The sequence below is a fragment of the Patiria miniata genome, unplaced genomic scaffold (assembly GCF_015706575.1).
Source record: "Patiria miniata isolate m_02_andy unplaced genomic scaffold, ASM1570657v1 HiC_scaffold_17, whole genome shotgun sequence".
In the NCBI taxonomy this organism is placed as follows: Eukaryota; Metazoa; Echinodermata; class Asteroidea; order Valvatida; family Asterinidae; genus Patiria; species Patiria miniata.
This window is the reverse complement of record NW_024037055.1, coordinates 12,648,059-12,665,918: the sequence shown is the minus strand read 5'-3', so window position 1 is coordinate 12,665,918 and position 17,860 is coordinate 12,648,059. Positions and strand designations below refer to the sequence as shown.

Sequence of the window (17,860 nt, the reverse complement as noted above, 5' to 3'; positions counted from 1 at the left end):
CTGTTGAAACCCCTCAGCCAGAGTCAAGTTATCATCCGGAAACCATTAACCTTTAACTCAACGTGGTGACCTTGACCTTTGGCCTTTGACCCCAGAACCAGTCCCAACATGCCTGTACCAATGGGAAACCCCCTACCGAAGTTAGACACCAACATTTCATTTCTAACTCAAGGTATCATTCGGAAACCATTTACATTGAACTCACCACGGTGACCTTGACCTTTGACCTTTTGACCCCAAAACCAATCCCAACTTGCCTGTACCCAAGGGCAAACCCCTACCTCAGTCAGACACCAAAATCTCATTTCTAACTCAAGTTATCATCCGGAAACCATTTACCTTTAACTCACCATGCTGACCTTGACCTTTGACCTTTTGACCCCAAAACCAATCCCAACTTGCCTACTCCCAAGGGGAACCCTCTTCCAAAGTTAGACACCAAAATCGCATTTCTAACTCAAGTTATCATCCGGAAACCATTTACCTTTAACTCACAATGGTGACCTTGACCTTTGACCTTTTGACCCCAAAACAAATCCCAACTTGCCTACTCCCAAGGGCAACCCTCTACCAAAGTTAGACACCAAAATCGCATTTCTAACTCAAGTTATCATCCGGAAACCATTTACATTTAACTCACCACGGTGACCTTGACCTTTGACCTTTTGACCCCAAAACCAATCCCAACTTGCCTACTCCCAAGGGCAACCCCCTATCAAAGTTAGACACCAAAATCTCATTTCTAACTCAAGTTATCATCCGGAAACCATTTACCTTTATCTCACCATGCTGACTTTGACCTTTTGACCCCAAAACCAATCCCAACTTGCCTTCTCCCAAGGGGAACCCTCTTCCAAAGTTAGACACCAAAATCGCATTTCTAACTCAAGTTATCATCCGGAAACCATTTACCTTTAACTCACAATGGTGACCTTGACCTTTGACCTTTTGACCCCAAAACCAATCCCAACTTGCCTACTCCCAAGGGCAACCCTCTACCAAAGTTAGACACCAAAATCTCATTTCTAACTCAAGTTATCATCCTGAAACCATTTACATTTAACTCACCACGGTGACCTTGACCTTTGACCTTTTGACCCCAAAACCAATCCCAACTTGCCTACTCCCAAGGGCAACCCCCTATCAAAGTTAGACACCAAAATCTCATTTCTAACTCAAGTTATCATCCGGAAACCATTTACCTTTATCTCACCATGCTGACCTTGACCTTTGACCTTTTGACCCCAAAACCAATCCCAACTTGCCTACTCCCAAGGGCAACCCTCTACCAAAGTTAGACACCAAAATCTCATTTCTAACTGAAGTTATCATCCGGAAACCATTTACATTTAACTCACCACGGTGACCTTGACCTTTGACCTTTTGACCTCAAAACCAATCCCAACTTGCCTACTCCCAAGGGCAACCCCCTACCGAAGTTACAACCCCAAACAACATTTCTAACTCAAGTTATCATCCGGAAACTAAGCTGCCCGGACGGACGGACGGACGGACAGACAGACATACATCCGGACGGACGGACGCCCTAGGCGATGACAATACCCCTCGAGCCTCTCGGCTGAGGGGTAAAAATCATTGTCCGACAAAATCATTGGGTCAGTACATGTATTTCAAAATTGGAAATCACCAAAATCTGTTAAACTTCACTTATTAATACCTAAACTACACTTATTAGGCCCCCAAAAAAAGTTTCTGGTATGCGCGTGCGTCACCGTAGCCATGCGCGTCGGCAAAATGAAAAAGTTTTTTTTTCAATGAAAGATGATGTCTCAAAACCGCCAAACTCACCGGTTTGACTGGAATCCTGCTGCTGCACAATTTTAACGTGTTTTTAGATTGGGTTATGGTCGAGAATAAGCTTTATGTGGCCTCTCTGGACTCCCATATATATTTGCACTAAGTTTAGTCGGGCACCATTCATGCCATTTGCAGTCATCAGCCGACATTTGAAGCAAAAAAATAGGGTAAAAAAAAAAAAAAGCCGCGTCGCCGAACCACTTTTTGGGCAAGCTCCATACCAGAAACCGGAGATTTCTTTTTTTGGCCTTAATGTTGTTTTCGTTGCAAATTTAAGGTGTAATGTCAATTTCAATAATGTCAATTTCAATCATTTAAACATGACATTTTCTTAACTATCCATATTATAAATGGCATCAATTATACATGAATACAATAATTACATGTATTTGAAGTTGTGATACTGATTGTTTATTCAATAAACTTTTCAAATTAACATAAATATACAAATATTTTGGTAGAGGTTTGCAGCATCAGTAAAGCAATTACATTTAAAGGGGCATTAAGTCCTGAAATCCCTGAAAATTTCATGTTTTGGATTGTTTACTTATCCTATTTCAAACATCTGGTTGAAAGGAAACCAACCTCATGTCTTACCGTTCCCGTGAAAAAAAAAAAAACATGTTGTTTACATCCGAAGAATATGTTTTTCCTTTCGTTTTCAGTCGGTGTATGGTATACAAGTTGGGTGTGTCTATACAGCACCGTGCTCGCAAACAGCGGTGACCAATCAATCACCAATGCCCAAAATTTGGTTTCTTACACGTCCGCAAAAGGCAAACAGTTAACGGATGAAATCACAACTAGTACCCAAACAGCTCGACTTTTTGGGGTCACAATAGTGGACCCTGAAAGTCGTTCTCGCAAGCATAATATAGGAATAACACAAAAACGCCCAGTTTTTATTTGGATGTTTATATACTTTTAAATGTTTTTTCCAATCAACATCATTTCATTCAAAGCGCGTTTTGTAGCCCAATTGGGCTGTTCCGGGATGCAGTGTCCCTTTAAAAGTCTTTAAATTCGTCATACAAAATACAATTATGACATACATTGTTAAAAGCTTTTATTAAAAATATTTCTGTGGTTGGAAAGAAAGACCACAGTTGCATTTCATGTACATGTACATATGTGAAGCCATTTACTATACACTCACGAGGCCCCCTGCAATGGAGGAACCATTGTGTGCGCTACTGTACAAAGCTACTGCCCTGTGACTGATTATCTGTGCAATAGCCAGCACCATGCTTTTGCCGCTGAAGAGGGCCTTCGTGACAGAATTGATAGCGTGCTCAGTTTGGTCCATACACGTACTTGACAATATAGAAATGTTGCAGTATACATACACTACTGAATCTAATATCTACCTGTTGGATTCTGATGGGTTCAGCATGCCTCACATTGTGCAATTGATAGAGTCTGATAGATTCAGGATTGTCTCTAGAGACTATACATGTAGGTTTTGATCGTTTGACATCAAGGTACCACTTGACCATCCGGTTTCCCCGTGATTGGCCACCATTGCAGTAGGCAAGCATTTGGTTAGCAACCACACCGTGCACTGTAAGCTAGTTAATGTAAAATAATCATGAATTCTATATCAAATGGCATAATGGTTACAACCTGTGCCATGTATGGTTGTCATAATTGTGACAACCAAACACTGGGTGTTGGCTCTGTGTTGTTCTCGCAGTTTTTTGCAACCAAGATTATTACTCAATCAAACAAAATCAATTAGTACTTTTGATGAGTATTTTCGCTCTATTTATCCTAAGGCGAATCATGTCAAATCTTGATGTTCAGATTAGCAATTCCAAATTTGAATACCGTAGTTTCTTATTGCTACAAGCAGCACCATGTGTATGCTGCTGGACTGGTGCCTTGTCCATGTACCTGCTTATGACAGGGTGGCTAGTCTCAGGCACCCGTCTATTCACCTACTTCTCCTTTCCCTGTGCACGGCTTTTGAACGTAGTCACCATGGCGTGCTGCTCGCGGAGTGCGACCCAGGACTGCCACATGAGGGCGCCAGGTAGGACGACCCAAATGCCGTTGAAGAAGACCAGATAGACCCAGAGATAGAGGAAGTTGCTGGTATCCAGGTTGGGGCTACCGGTGATCCACTCTGGGCAGAACGTCATCCATCCTAGAAAGAAAACGTTAAATTTGTGTACATGTACATGTACATCAGGCGGGCCGGGACTAGTGGTTAAAGCCAGAGTCCATCATTTGCAGCTATCCAAAAAGAAACTGGCGTAATTATTGTTGAAAAACATACTGGTTGAAAGATAGCAAGGGGACTAAACTCCCTGTGAAATTATTCTTTCTGGCAAGCTCTCATTTTGAAGAAATCAACGAAAGAAGGCATTTCCAATGGTGCGTCTTAAGAAGCACCGTAGGAAAATTTAAATTAGTAATTCGTTTTGTTATTCGGCGCAGCGCACGCAAGCATTGGCATGACGCACAGGCGCGCGCGGTCGCTATAATGCGACATTGCGTAAAGCTGCAATTCAAAACATGATTTAGCAACTTTTGATTTGAAATTGAGATCCTAGAATGCTGTTTTTCTCGAAATATACAGCTGAAGCTGAGCTGAAGCTGAGCTGAAACTTCATCAGGTTAGTTGTTCAGTATCCTTCATTAGATTTTGAACACTTTTGTTGCTTCAAACGAACAAAATGCACAAATTACAAATGATGGACTTGGTCTTTAATGCGTTGGTGACTTTCAACTAGACTCTCTGGCATCACAGTATGACACAAATGTGGTACACTGTGGTGCAATTGCTGTAATCCGGCACTGCAGTGTAATATGCATTTCACATTATTAAGAAACACTTTCCAAGCTGAGTATGTCTCCCGCACTTGCCTTTATACTTCAAATGGTCCTTGTAATATGAGCAACTGCACCCCCCCCCTCCCAATTAGCAAAAACCACAAGCCTAAAATTGATCTACAATTGTATGTTTTCTTGTGGTGTGCCCCCTATCTAGCCGGTACTCTGTCAAATTATGTACAATGAAATATAGGCCTACATACTTGAAACTAAAGTCATTACTTCATGATCAATTCTCATAATGAATTCAGTCTAAAGGTGCCATGCATACATGTGTACATGATACCAATTATTTGGACGTATCACCCACAATGCATTACCTGGAAAGGGTATGACTTATCCACTCCCACATGGCTTGCCAGATGATTATATAAGTTTACCTACCTCCATAGAGTTCGCAGACACACAGAACAATCTGCACGTAATGGCGGTAGTGCTTGTCTTTTAAGATGGCGTACACGAGCACAACTGCCAGGATTCCATCCAATACTACAGTCAGCAATTCCATGGAGACAATTGTTGGGTCAGACACACCCCATCGCGCATCAGCTCGAGCATACTCCTTCCCTATATTTGAAAAAGAACATCAAAACCACCAAAAATGTCACAATGTGTTGTACTTAAATGTAACAAAGATCAGCTATCCAAAAGTTATCTTACAAAAGCTTGCATGTGCTCGGTTTAACCCTAACTCCCAACTGTCTTTTACTAAAAACCGGACCGCCAAAATCCATCAATCACACTGCTTCCTAATGCATTGCGTTGCTTTAGGCCTCCAGGCCCAAGTCAATCATACTCCATCAATATTTAGGACCAAATCCCTCAAAATCCACCAAAATGGGGGGGATGGATATTGATGGAGTTGGGAAGGTTAGGGTTAAAGATAGTAATATGACACTAAACTCCCTGTGAATTTAGTCTTTCTGGCATGCTGTCATTTTGAAGAAAACAAACAAAGTAGGCCATTTCCAAAGATGAGTCAAGTGACACATTTTTGGAAATTTCTGTTAGTAGGAGGTTGTAATTCAGCAAATCTGTGAATGGTGTGCACAAGCATTGACATAAGTATTATTGATCGGTTCAGTGCGTGACATCGTATACATGTAGCTGTGTCCTGGACACTGATTTTGGGCGCAATTCAAAACATGACTCGGCAACTTTTGAATTGAAACTGAGATCCTAGAATATTTTTCCTCAGACTATACAGCATTCACAGATCTAAAACTTCAAAACTTCAGGTTAGTTGTTAAGCATTCCTCTGTAGATTTTGAGCACTTTTGTTACTTCAAACGAAAAAAGTGCAAAAATGCCAAATGATTACCCTGCTTTCAAAGTATAAAATCTGCAAATTCATTTGTTCCCATGCAATGTATACAAGTAGATCATGAACCCACTTATACACGTAACAATGCAGAAGGAGTTAAATGACATCACACAAATATTATAGACAAATATCAATGTCTTGAGGCAAAGTTAGAGGACAATGGTTTTGTATCCCTTGGATAGGCATAAATTCAAAACAACAAAGAACGCCTTCTGAGACACCTACAATGGTAATGTCGATTGCAATTATGCCCCGCCCACTTTGCATGTGGGTAGAAATACACAGGCCTCTTCAATACCACACTGCACATTGCAGCCATGCACGTCAGACTTGTTTGCAAGCATGTCTGACATTAAAGGGAATGTACATCATTGGCTTTTGCTGTAGTTTTCAGAAATGAACTATTTGAGGGGTTAATATAATAGATCAAATATTGTTACACTGGCATTTTGTGTTTGAAAAGGTTGGAAAAACCAAGAAAAACAAAAAACATTCAAGTAGTCTGGTTCCCTGACTCCACAAAAGATAAAATGGATCAATTTATGGATGATGGAAAATTGTAAGGCAAGGGAACTAGTCTAGCTGGCCTACACCCGTTCATGAACATGTAACCAATAGCAAACAAAATTTGGACTGAAAAAATGGTAAATTTGGAGCAGTAATTGAAAAATAGTTAGGTTTTTCCAACGGTGGTCGGCCGACCACCGTTGGAAATGTATACAAAAATACCATTTTCTTGAAAATGACTTCACACCAGGTGCCATAATTTTACAAGATGCTTGAGACTGTCATTTACCAACATCCTAGTAAGGTATTTCGTAAAAACTTGGTAGTTTTATTTTTCGATGTTTGCAAATGTTGTATATTCCCTTTAATTAATCACTGCTGTGATCAGGCAAAACATCATAGGAGGGGGTAAGCGGATTGATCTATAGTCTATCTGGACAAGCTGAGAGACTGCAGGACCACTTTGGGATTTGAACCTGTGACCACCAGAATACAAGAACCCTAAATTAAATGTACAAGCCCTGCAGTCTACCACTTTGTCAAGGTGTCTGTTTAACTAGCATTAGTCAGAAGCTATAAACTGTTAGAAATTATAACTTTCATGATCAAAATATCCTCATCAGAAACTTGTGGTACAATACAATTAAACAATTGTTTCAAAATGTGAGATCCGATAAGGGACATCAGGGGGAGCTGGTTTTCAGGAAATGGGGGGGGGGGGGGGGGGGAGGGGGTGATATGAAGGTGGTTGCTGATGGCACGCCTTGCTAGGGGGTCCAGGGGCTTACGCCCAGATTGTTTTTTTAATCTACAATGCTTCTCCTGCATTCTAGTTTTAGCCTTCATTTATTTTTTGGCCCAATTTGAATACCTTTATTAAATTAGTCAGCGGCTAAAGGGGATTGCGATCCACCAACACCACCCTCCCAGATCCGCTACTGAATATGGCCGCGGGTTTTCCCCCACATTGATGGATGCATAACATCCAAAAACTAAAAGGGTGGCATATTTCTTTTGATGTAAAAGATTTATACATGTAGTTCATGCCATTATTAGCACAGCGCCATATTAGACCAGACTTTTTGATTCTGAGCAAAGCAAAATCATTGGACAAATCTTATTAATGAAAACATTCTTGGCAAATGCTTTCGCAGTCGGTCGTCTTGCGGCGATCCAAGAATTTCACCTCTCACACCGCAGTACGAATGCCCCCGTCAGTCCCTCTTAATAGTCCTTTTTGTCTCTCTTATAATATTGGTTGCGTTTTCTTTTTTGGTGTGGTTTTTAATAACTTTATTCATCTAGGATCCAGACGTTTTGAGATAACTAAAAATAACAGACATAATGCTGGCAACTGATACACTTGTTGAATGAATGCCCCAAGACTCAAAATAGCTCAGCAAACATCCACTAAACTTTGATACGTACTGGTATGAACACTCGACCTTTGCAACAGCATACAATCAAAACTGGGGACGTTTCAGCAGCTTGATAAGGTTCCAAACCTCCCAAGAAGATAATAACATAGATCTGTTCTTGATATGCAACACTAATTCCCTAAATTCAGAAATAGTGTATGTGTGTATAAATGGAGCCAAGATTTTGTTTTTTAACTATAAGGGCCATGGCACACTAGCTAATTTAAATGCAAATTCTTGTTGGCCAACTGGCCCAACTCCAAGAAGAAAATGAAAGGCCAATTTGAATTCCATGTTACGTTTCCATAATCATTATTCGTTCTTTGTGAGGGTTTCTTTTGCATAGTCTATTTGGTTGCCTCCAAGTTGCGTGAGAAAATTGCCTTGTTTGACTTGGCCAGTTCAGTGTTCCACCTGCACCTGTGAACAATAACTGCACATCTTGAATTCATGGTTTTCCGGCTATCAACAGTCTGCTGTACAAATGTCAAATTTAACTTTAAAGGTATACAACATTTGCAAACATCAAAAAACGAAACTACCAAATTATTATGAAATACCTTACTGACCCTTAGTGCATGTCAGTCTAAAGCATCCTGTAAAATCATTCATGAAAAAGTTACATTTTCGTAACGTGAGTAACCGATTTTGTGCCTCTTGTTTATCATACATAAAACATTTTTCTGGATGTCATCTTTGGTGTTTAGGTAGGTCTAGGTCTACTTTATCTACCATGGGGACAACAGTTATTAAACATTTTCAGTAAGGTAATTACAGCCCAAGGAAACTCAAAAGTACATAAAAAAATGTAACATGAGTAACGGTGGAATTGCCCAAATGTTCCTTTTAACAGGGTACCAGCAAAATTCAAGTTCAGTTCTTGTCCTGCATTTTAAAAGACTGCACCATGTTTATAGGATATTTGAATCGTTTGTATGAATATTCATTTTTATTGTTTATTTATTTTTAAACAGCATGAAAAATTTCATATTGTGAATTTTGTTACATTGTACCCCATCTACAGCATTTATTTGGAGGTATAATATTGCTGCTTAAGACTGTTACCCGTACATTTTTAGTGACGTTGGTAATAATGTGCTCAACATGCAAGGATGTAGGGGGAGGTTGGGGATTTTTTGTCGGCAAAGTTGATGTCAGGAGATTGGCAGGGTTGAAGAGTGCCACCAATTGTCCGATAAATCCCCCCTCCCACCTCCAAACCCCCCCCCCCCCCTTGATTTTGGAATTTCAGAGGCCAGGGACTGGGAGAAAATCCTGCTCCCTGGTCTAACTAGTTGTGTACTTACATACATCGGCAAAAAATCCATCTGTTGTGAGCACTGTGCCAACCAGGGAATAGTACACAAATATAGCCTCCTGAAGCAAACAAATGCAGAAATCAGTTGTCGTCAATATACAGACACAATACAGACACTATAAAGAATAGACAAATTACTGACAGGCATTCTGTACCATATAATATAACATCATCACAAGTCTCTTCAGCATTATTACATGTATAGTTTACGTTATTCTCTGCTGTGCATGTAGGTACCAGTATTTAGCCAACCATAGGACGTGTAAAGCCCAATATATTTGTATGTGTAAACGCGAAGCTACGCTGTCACGACAATGTCGCGCAACAAAAACTATGTCAAACGTTTTTATTATGCCAAAATTATTCAGGTAAGAGTTAAGACGCTCGACTTGCATGGTTTTGTACATGTGAACACACTCATTGAATTGTACCTACTTTGAATAAACACTTGATCATAGGTTCGACGCCGCGTAAGTCCAACGCCAAATCCAAAACAGCATTTGTCCATTGTCAGACCTTTGAAGCGTCGGCGGAACCTATGAGGCGGAATTTATTTCTCATAATTCCGCCGCCTCATAAGTCCGAAATTTCAGACTTATGAGGCGACGGACCTATGAGGCGTCGGACTTATGATACGGCCCCACCTGGGCTACAAGCGGCCCGTATACCCCAAGCATGCCAAGAAACTGTTCAAAAATTACCAAAAAGGTGTAATTACATTGAAAGAAGTCTGCTTTAGGTTGACAATGTCATTTGTCAGTAATAAAAAAGATGCTTGATTCTAATTTGATCGAATCAAAACAGGGGCCCTACATTAGTCACTACACGATCACCGTTGGCTTTAAAACCGTTTAAACTGCCGATACATTTAAAGGGGCTCTAACTAAAAATTAAACCGTCTCTCGCATCACACCCCACCAAAAGTGCTGTAGTCTTCAACTGTGAAGTTAGCGCTTAACTGGAAGAAGAAACCATGCATTCAGAACAAATTCAGAACATCCAGGAAAGAAATTCTACATGAATCTTTCTTGAGCATAGTTCAAAATGCACACAAGCCAAATTTCTTTGCTTTTATAATGAATTGTGAAATAGAGATTCACTGGACTTTTTTAAAAAAGTTAATGAAGACAGAAGTTAGATAATGTACCAAATTTTATCCATGATTTAAACAATCTGAAAATAAAATGGGATAACGATCAAGGCTAAAAATAGGGAAGAATTCCACACGGCTGATTGATATGGACATCGCTATTATTTCCTGCAGTTTATACCTATCACAGTCAGTCATGCAGAGATCGATTAACATACATCCTATTCCTAAAACTAAATAGCAGGGAAAATATTGAAGCATACACTGAGAAAACACTTGGAATTTTTCAGACCAGTCTCATGTATGGTTTGTGCACAGTGTGACAAGTGATGTCAAGTGATGTCAAGGGCGTCAATCACTTTTCAAAAATGGTGGGGACATTCGTTGATCAGAACTAATGCGAGTGCGAAGCTTTAACGGCATGGGAAAAATTTTGGATTCTAGACGCTCTGTGGCGCGATCTGAGGCAATTCCACTTTACAGATTGTTTAGCAAAAGATCATAGTTTAAACATCATTTTTAAAGGGAAAATACAACATTTGCAAACATCAAAAAATAAAACTACCAAATCATTTTGAAATAACTTGCTGGACTGTTAGTGAATGACAGTGTAAAGCATCCTGTAAAATCATGGCACCTGGTATACTGTCATTTTCAAGAAAAGTGGTATTTTTGTATCAATTTCCAACGCTGATCGGCCGATCAGCGTTGGAAAAAACTGGCTTTTTTTCAAATACTGGCCCCAGTTGACCATCGCACTTGTTTGCAATCGATTACACACCTATGAACGGGTACGAGCCAGCTAGACTGGTTCCCTGACCTCACAATACCCCAATATATGTAAACTGCTCTGTTTCTTCTTATATGGAGTCGGGGAACCAGACTACAGGAAAATGATTGTTTTTCTTGGTTTTTATAGCATTTTCGAACCCAAAACCTCAAAAAAGTCAGTGTAACTATATTTGCTATATATTTCCAACCCCCCAATTCCATCCATTTCTGAAAATTACAGCAAAAGCAAATGATGTATATTCCCTTTAAGTTTGGAGTAGGCTAATTGAATCAGCTATTCTCAGCTTAGTCCAAGTAACTAGGACTCTACAAATCGCCTTTTTTAACATTTGGAGATGGTCAGGCGACATTTTTTTGGAGGGGACGGAAAAAGTGAGGTGGTCTAACGATATGATAGCCCCCCCCCCCCCAATTTTAAAAAGTGTGGGGGGGGGGACTTGTCTCCCCCCCCCTGTCCCCCACCGACTGACGCCATGAGTGATGTCCAGGTATGGAACTCAAATGATTATGAGTATACTACTACTAGCATGGGCGTCGCCAGGGGAGGCAAGGGGGGGCACTTGCCCCCCCCCCCCCCTGGAAAAGCAAAAAAAAAAAAAAAAAAAAGGACGAAAAGAAAAAGAAAAAAAAAAGCAAAGAAAAAGAGGCGCGAAGACAAAGTGGTGTAAATTAATGAGTTGGGGGGGGGGGCAAAATGTCCCTGCCCCCCTCTAAAACTGATAAATCGAAAATGTGTTGAGAAATACAAGCATTTTTGGCAAAAAAAATTTTTTGCCCCCCTCTAGAAAAAATCCTGGCGACGCCCATGACTACTAGTAGTAGGCTAGCCCCACTAGTGTGGCCGCGGTATGCAGGTTCACCGCAGCATACCGCGGCCACACTAGTGGGGCTAGTAATAGGCCTATAGCTCACCAAGGTGAAATGTGTGAGAATGTCGTACACCAACCACACCATCACCAGGCGTTCCGTGGTGGGAAGCTTTCGGGCCAGAATCGGCCCAACGATGATGGACACGACGAATGTAAGAGTAGCAAAGGCCAAGCTAGGAAGAGTGGCGGCCGATAGAAGTGAAGACTCCATAGTAAATGAACAGTCCAACGTTTTGGTCGAAACAATTAAATGTCGAGTTGTTGGTAATTTGATGTTTGTGGAGTCCGACGAGCTGCGCTTCTTGTGTACGATCGAACGCACCTGCCGTGTGTATCAATCGAATGAGGTCAGCTAGAAAAAGCACTGGCACATATAGCATGCCAAGCCACCTGCTATCAGCTAGCATGCAGCTCGTAGGTGCGTCCCTGGCGGCGTTGTGTCGATGTGGTCATGACCCAGATACCATGCATGCTATAGCTAGCTCAGCTCTCTGCGGCGGCCGGCCGGCCGGGGACGTCGCGCCCCGGTCGAAAATGACCTCCAATATACAACGGGTACATTCTTTTCTCTCAGGATCACTCAAAGATACCTCAAGAAGTTCAAAACCACTTGATGCCATTGTTCTTACCCTTTTATGGGCAGGGCCATGACTTTACAAAGTGGGGGGCTTCGTGCGCAAAAGAAAAAATGATTTAGATAATTTCACTTTCTTTTCACTTTTTCAGCATTAACAGCTCACCAAAACAAGCATCACAATGAAAAAAATCCGAAAATTTGCCTCTTTGGGGGTGGGCCACATTTTGTAAAAGCAGGGGGCAAATGTCATTAACAGAAAATCGAGCTGTAATAGACTTTATTTTGGTGTTTTTGGTTTTTGTTTCCATTCAGTACAGTAAACCGGGTGGACATAATGCGCTTACCTGTCAAATCATTTAAAAAAATTGTTCCCTTTTGGGGTGTGTGACACCTTTTTTCATTAAAGGGGGCATATTCCAAAAGTGGGTTTGCGGGAGCCCATATGCATTTCAGGTATACATTCTTTGAAACTCTCAGGATCACCCATGGACACCTAATCGCTTGGTCCCATTTTTTCCAACGCCCCTAGGGTTGCCATTTTGAATTTCCAAACGGCACACATATTAAACTGACAAAATGTTCGACCTTTGAGGCATTTATGCTTTGATCATTTATATTGCAATACCGACCTCCTTGACAGTACACCCAAACTGTAACAGTCATTTTAAACTTCAAAATGGCCGCCCGTACAGTTTATATTAAAGATACTATTTGCACTTATTGGAAAAAGTCTAAAAATGGCTACGTTCAAGGTCAAAGAGCAATACTTATCAAGCTCAGATGATTAAGCGAATGAAATATAAATCACTTGTAATTGGACACAAGTTTGATGAGGCATTTGATATCCATGATCTTATAAAGAAAAATGATTGAGACCTACAGATATCTGTCCATAGTTCCACAAGCTAAATCCAGATCAGGGAGGATTTTAATTACCACAAGGTTCGTATTACACATGTATATGTGAAGTGAATTCAGTACTGCGGTGTCACAGCATGAAGGCAGTCAGTCAATCCCAAACTAAATCACGATAAGTGTGTGAGTTGGAGGCTGTCCAGATGAATTGCACAGAATCACCAGTTTAGTTCAATTTCAGCCATTTATGGAGAATTTACTCAATCATCGGCAGAATTAAGTTAATCTGGCACTAGTACATCAGCAAATCAGAGTAGAAATCAGTAGAATAACAATGGGTGAATCAAATGCAGATACATTGTAATTTGACAGCTGGTTGATAATTTCTCCCACTCGGTGGAAAAGATCCCGTACAAAGATGGATACACGAAATAAAGATCCAGTATTGTACAGATGAAAACATCCCCAGATGTAATAAATGAAGGTCTCAGTAGACCGCGCCTAGTATACATACTGCCACAGTTTCTAGAGGCGCCCATAACACCTTCCAAATAAAGTAGTCACCTTTAAAGTGATTAGAATGACTTTCTTTACACAAACAAGCAAAAGTACACAATTAACATATGGCAAACAAAATGAGCAAATCTCTCTTTCCACATAAAGCAACTGTGAGACGTATACCTGTGAATGATAATTTCACCTGGTATATCTGCAAAATCTCCTTCAGGCCTCTACCATACTTGTTCATACCCTCCTGGTTTAAATGGCAACCATCTTCAAGGATGTACTTTGGACGGTTCATTTTTTTGTTGGGCATATTTGAACTTTCTTTAAATTCTCTACTGAGTAGCTCCATATAGCTAAAATAGTATTGAATCACTTGGCCCGATGTTTGAATGTGGCAACATCTATCCGTCCTTGACGCGTTATTTTAGTACGCTGAATTAGTACAGACAGCAGTAATATGTTTCCTGGGGTAACACCCTTGGACTCAAGCAATCTTCAAAATGAAGCGTGTCCTGAAGTAGGACAGCAGGGGTGATTTCTGGGCTACGTCCCCATATCAATGATCAGTACATCAATTTTCTTCTTTTCATCTCACGCAGATAATAATCTGTGCTAGAGAATATTCTAGCATGCGTTAAGCCTGGATGGCCTTCTGCAAACAGAGTACACCAATCAACTGACAAACTGATTGATGGCTTCTCTGAGCCTCCCGGTAAAGTCGGGCAACGAAAGAATGACTAATTATACAATGTATGTAGAAAGACATGTGGCTTCTCTGCCATATTTTGATGCAAATACATGAAAATCGTTAAGCGGGCTTAGAATTTCCAGAACATGTGGCAATATATATAGCATATGAAAAACCAAGCACTTCTGAGCCGACTTGGCCATATCTCTTACAACTACATTGTACATACAAATATCCTACACTACGATCACATGTGCATTGGAGGCAAAGACGGCGTACACCTCGTCCCCACACCACAAATGTGGTGCAAGTAATCCCCTCTCCAATGCACTAAAACCTTTTGTCTCCTTAAAACTTTCACTTTCATCCATTCATAGGTTAATCCAAACAGAGTTTTCCAGACAACGATTTTTAAAAAGAGATGAAAGACAGGCAAACTTCAAAGACAGACTTCAGAATAATAGGCAACTTGAAGACATTGATCAGAAATTAAAATCAATCAGAACAGACAAGGGTATAATAGGGATACGGCCTCGTCCTTCGAGCCCCACTTCTCGTCGGTGAAGACACCGGCATGCCGGTGCTGGTACCGCGGCGTGCTCCGAAAACCGTTGTCAACCGTTCGCTCGCCTGAACGGCAAATAAACAAGCCAAAAAACAATCAAAACCACTTGGGAACAATCCAAAAGAATATTTTCCGGTCCGGGGAAAGCCCAGCTCCATATCTCCAGACACAGTGGGCCGTCTGTCAGGAATTACACACCGGAAACGGCTGCAATCTAGCGAAAACTCGCAAAACAACGCGACGATGAAAGGTAGTGTGACGTCACACGAACTGTCCACGTATCGTGTGTATCTTTCCACCTTCGCGCGTATCTTTGCCTGTATCTTTCCACCTAATTAATTCGCATGTAACGTTCCTGTATCGTTCCTGTTCCATGTAAGTCTCAAAATCGCGGAGCGTTACATTAAAATTGGTGGAAGATGCTTTCGGTATATTGATCACTTTCCGCCTTTTCGTTATAATAACGGTGTTTGTTAAATTAAAGTAAAAAATGTACATGTATCACTTTGTACCATCTGTAAAGTAATAGAATAAAAATAAGAAATATTCTAGAGTATATTCCATGTACTTCGCACGACTGATAAACATGTATTGTGATCGTCGCGTTTCTTTCTTTCTTTCTTTGTTTCTTTCTTCGGGCAAACGCTAAAAAAAAAACCCACACAACTACACATGTTTCTGCAAAATTCCTTGGCCGATTTCAGCTAAATTTTGGCAGGATCTTCCTTGACCCGAGTCCTATCTTAAATGACTGTTAGTGTCGAGGTCACTGGTCACCTAGTGGTCATTTTCTTCAAAAATACAACATGCTTCTTCTCCAACAGTCTTGTCCCAATGAAATGGCTTCGGGGTTTGCCTTTCGCAGTATGATGACGGTGGCCATGCACTTGCACCCCGTGGCTTATGCCAGTCGCAGTCTGAGGGGGGCAGAGAAGGGTTGTTCTGATGGAGGCCCGTAAGTGGGCCATTTCACAGAAGTAAAGGGGGTATTTTTTTCTGGCGACTCAAATAAATGATAAATGTATCATCTACAAATTCCTCAACTGCCTGCAGCATTATACACACACATACTAATTCTATGTCGACAATTATGTGTACATGTACATGTTGGGCCTACCAACAATTCTGTTTTATCTAAGAAAGTTAAAAGGTACCTTTCGTGCAGCACTGCATGAGCAGTGTGTCACTGTGTAAAGGCATGTACATGCATGTAAATACATGTCTTATTCTAGACAGAAGTATAATTAAGTGAATAAGTATTTATACCCCTTTCAGTGCGATTGATGCACTTTAATGGCCGGGTTGTTCCGAGTCTGCAAGCGATCATACGGATACAGTCCACGTTCCGGGGACTCGCGATCGAGCGTGTCAGCCCAGGCCGCCCGTACCAGACTCGCGAGCGCTCAGACGGCAGGAGGGAGTCTGCGACGACAAGGGTAGAAGACGAAGTCTCTCGGACCCGGCCAAACGGAAAGCCATCTTAATGTCGAAGATTGGGGTTGGAGGACTGCTTGGTAGACTAGGGCAAGTTCATCGTCGATTTAAAAATGCTTTGGGGACTTAAGTTAAGATATGAAAGTTGGAATCGATCAGGTTTAGAATGGCGGTAAAAATCATATGTAGCCTAAATCTTTTAGTAAAGCAATAGGTTTTATCTTGAAATAGAATCTTGGTTGAGAATGATTCCACATAATAATGCTCCGTCGAGGCATGTGGAGAACGAATTATTTTGTGGAGTTACTCCTCACATGATTATTCTGCAATTGTAGCTAAAATTTGATTGAAAATTTGTCACTCTGTATGGACAAAAGTGTTTAGGTGATTGATATAAGGTTACACGCCCAACGTCATTGTTATGGCGCAGTAGGGGCAATAATGACGAAGAAAACTTCGTCACTCAATCTGTCAAAGAAACTTATTTTGTGCCGTTGCTCGATTTCGTCGAGTGAGGGCGCCCTTATGATTTAACGGTCTCAGGTAGCTGCGCCGCTCGGCGTACGGTTCAACTTTTAACAAATTTTACACCGAATAAACATGTGCAGGCAATACCCTACGATTTAAAGTACCCAGAATTGCTAATTTAAATATTACTGCGATGGCATATTGCGTGCACCTGCTTATTCCCCGTGTATTTTCGTTACAGTCCGTCTCCAATCGGGCTCCAATCGGCATAGTTGAGACCGTTAAACCGCAAGGGCGCCCTCATAATTTTATGACGAATGCAAGGGCGCGGATTTTGACTTATTATTATTATTATTTATTTGCCCAACAAATGAACAAAACTACAATGACAAAGCAAATGTATATCATAAAGTAAACAAAAATTGGAAATTGAAAAAGTATGACCAGACAAGACTGAAGGATGCGAGTAGGTATGGGTCGGGGGGAGGGGGAGGGAAGGGAGGGTGGACAGTTTGACAGGGGAGAGGAGATAGAGGGACATATGCTAATATTCTTCATCCATGACTTTGGGAAGATGAACTTTTATTTAATGACAATGTAAACTATTCTGGATAGTTTTATGGGGCAAAATTGTTTTGTAAAATTATAATATTGTGGATTTTGTTGGTATTGTTTTTGGAAAAACAATTGAAGTGAGGAGTTTGTGTAAAATTGGCAAACTACAGGTCAATAAATTTCTAGAAAAGTAAAAATATTTATAACTTAAAAAACAAAGAAACAATTACCTTCTTTCCT

General features: G+C 40.8%; 1 protein-coding gene across 1 annotated transcript; it reads right to left on the bottom strand.

Moving 5' to 3' along the window:
- Positions 1-2,197: 2,197 nt before the first annotated feature.
- LOC119723863 (emopamil-binding protein-like) lies at positions 2,198-12,391 on the bottom strand. Its single transcript, XM_038194744.1, has 4 exons — positions 12,015-12,391; positions 9,210-9,279; positions 5,038-5,220; positions 2,198-3,964 (listed from the first exon to the last, which is right to left on the bottom strand). The coding sequence occupies exons 1-4, from the start codon at positions 12,180-12,182 to the stop codon at positions 3,756-3,758; spliced, it is 630 nt and encodes a 209-aa protein (XP_038050672.1). The 5' UTR covers positions 12,183-12,391; the 3' UTR covers positions 2,198-3,755.
- Positions 12,392-17,860: the final 5,469 nt, after the last annotated feature.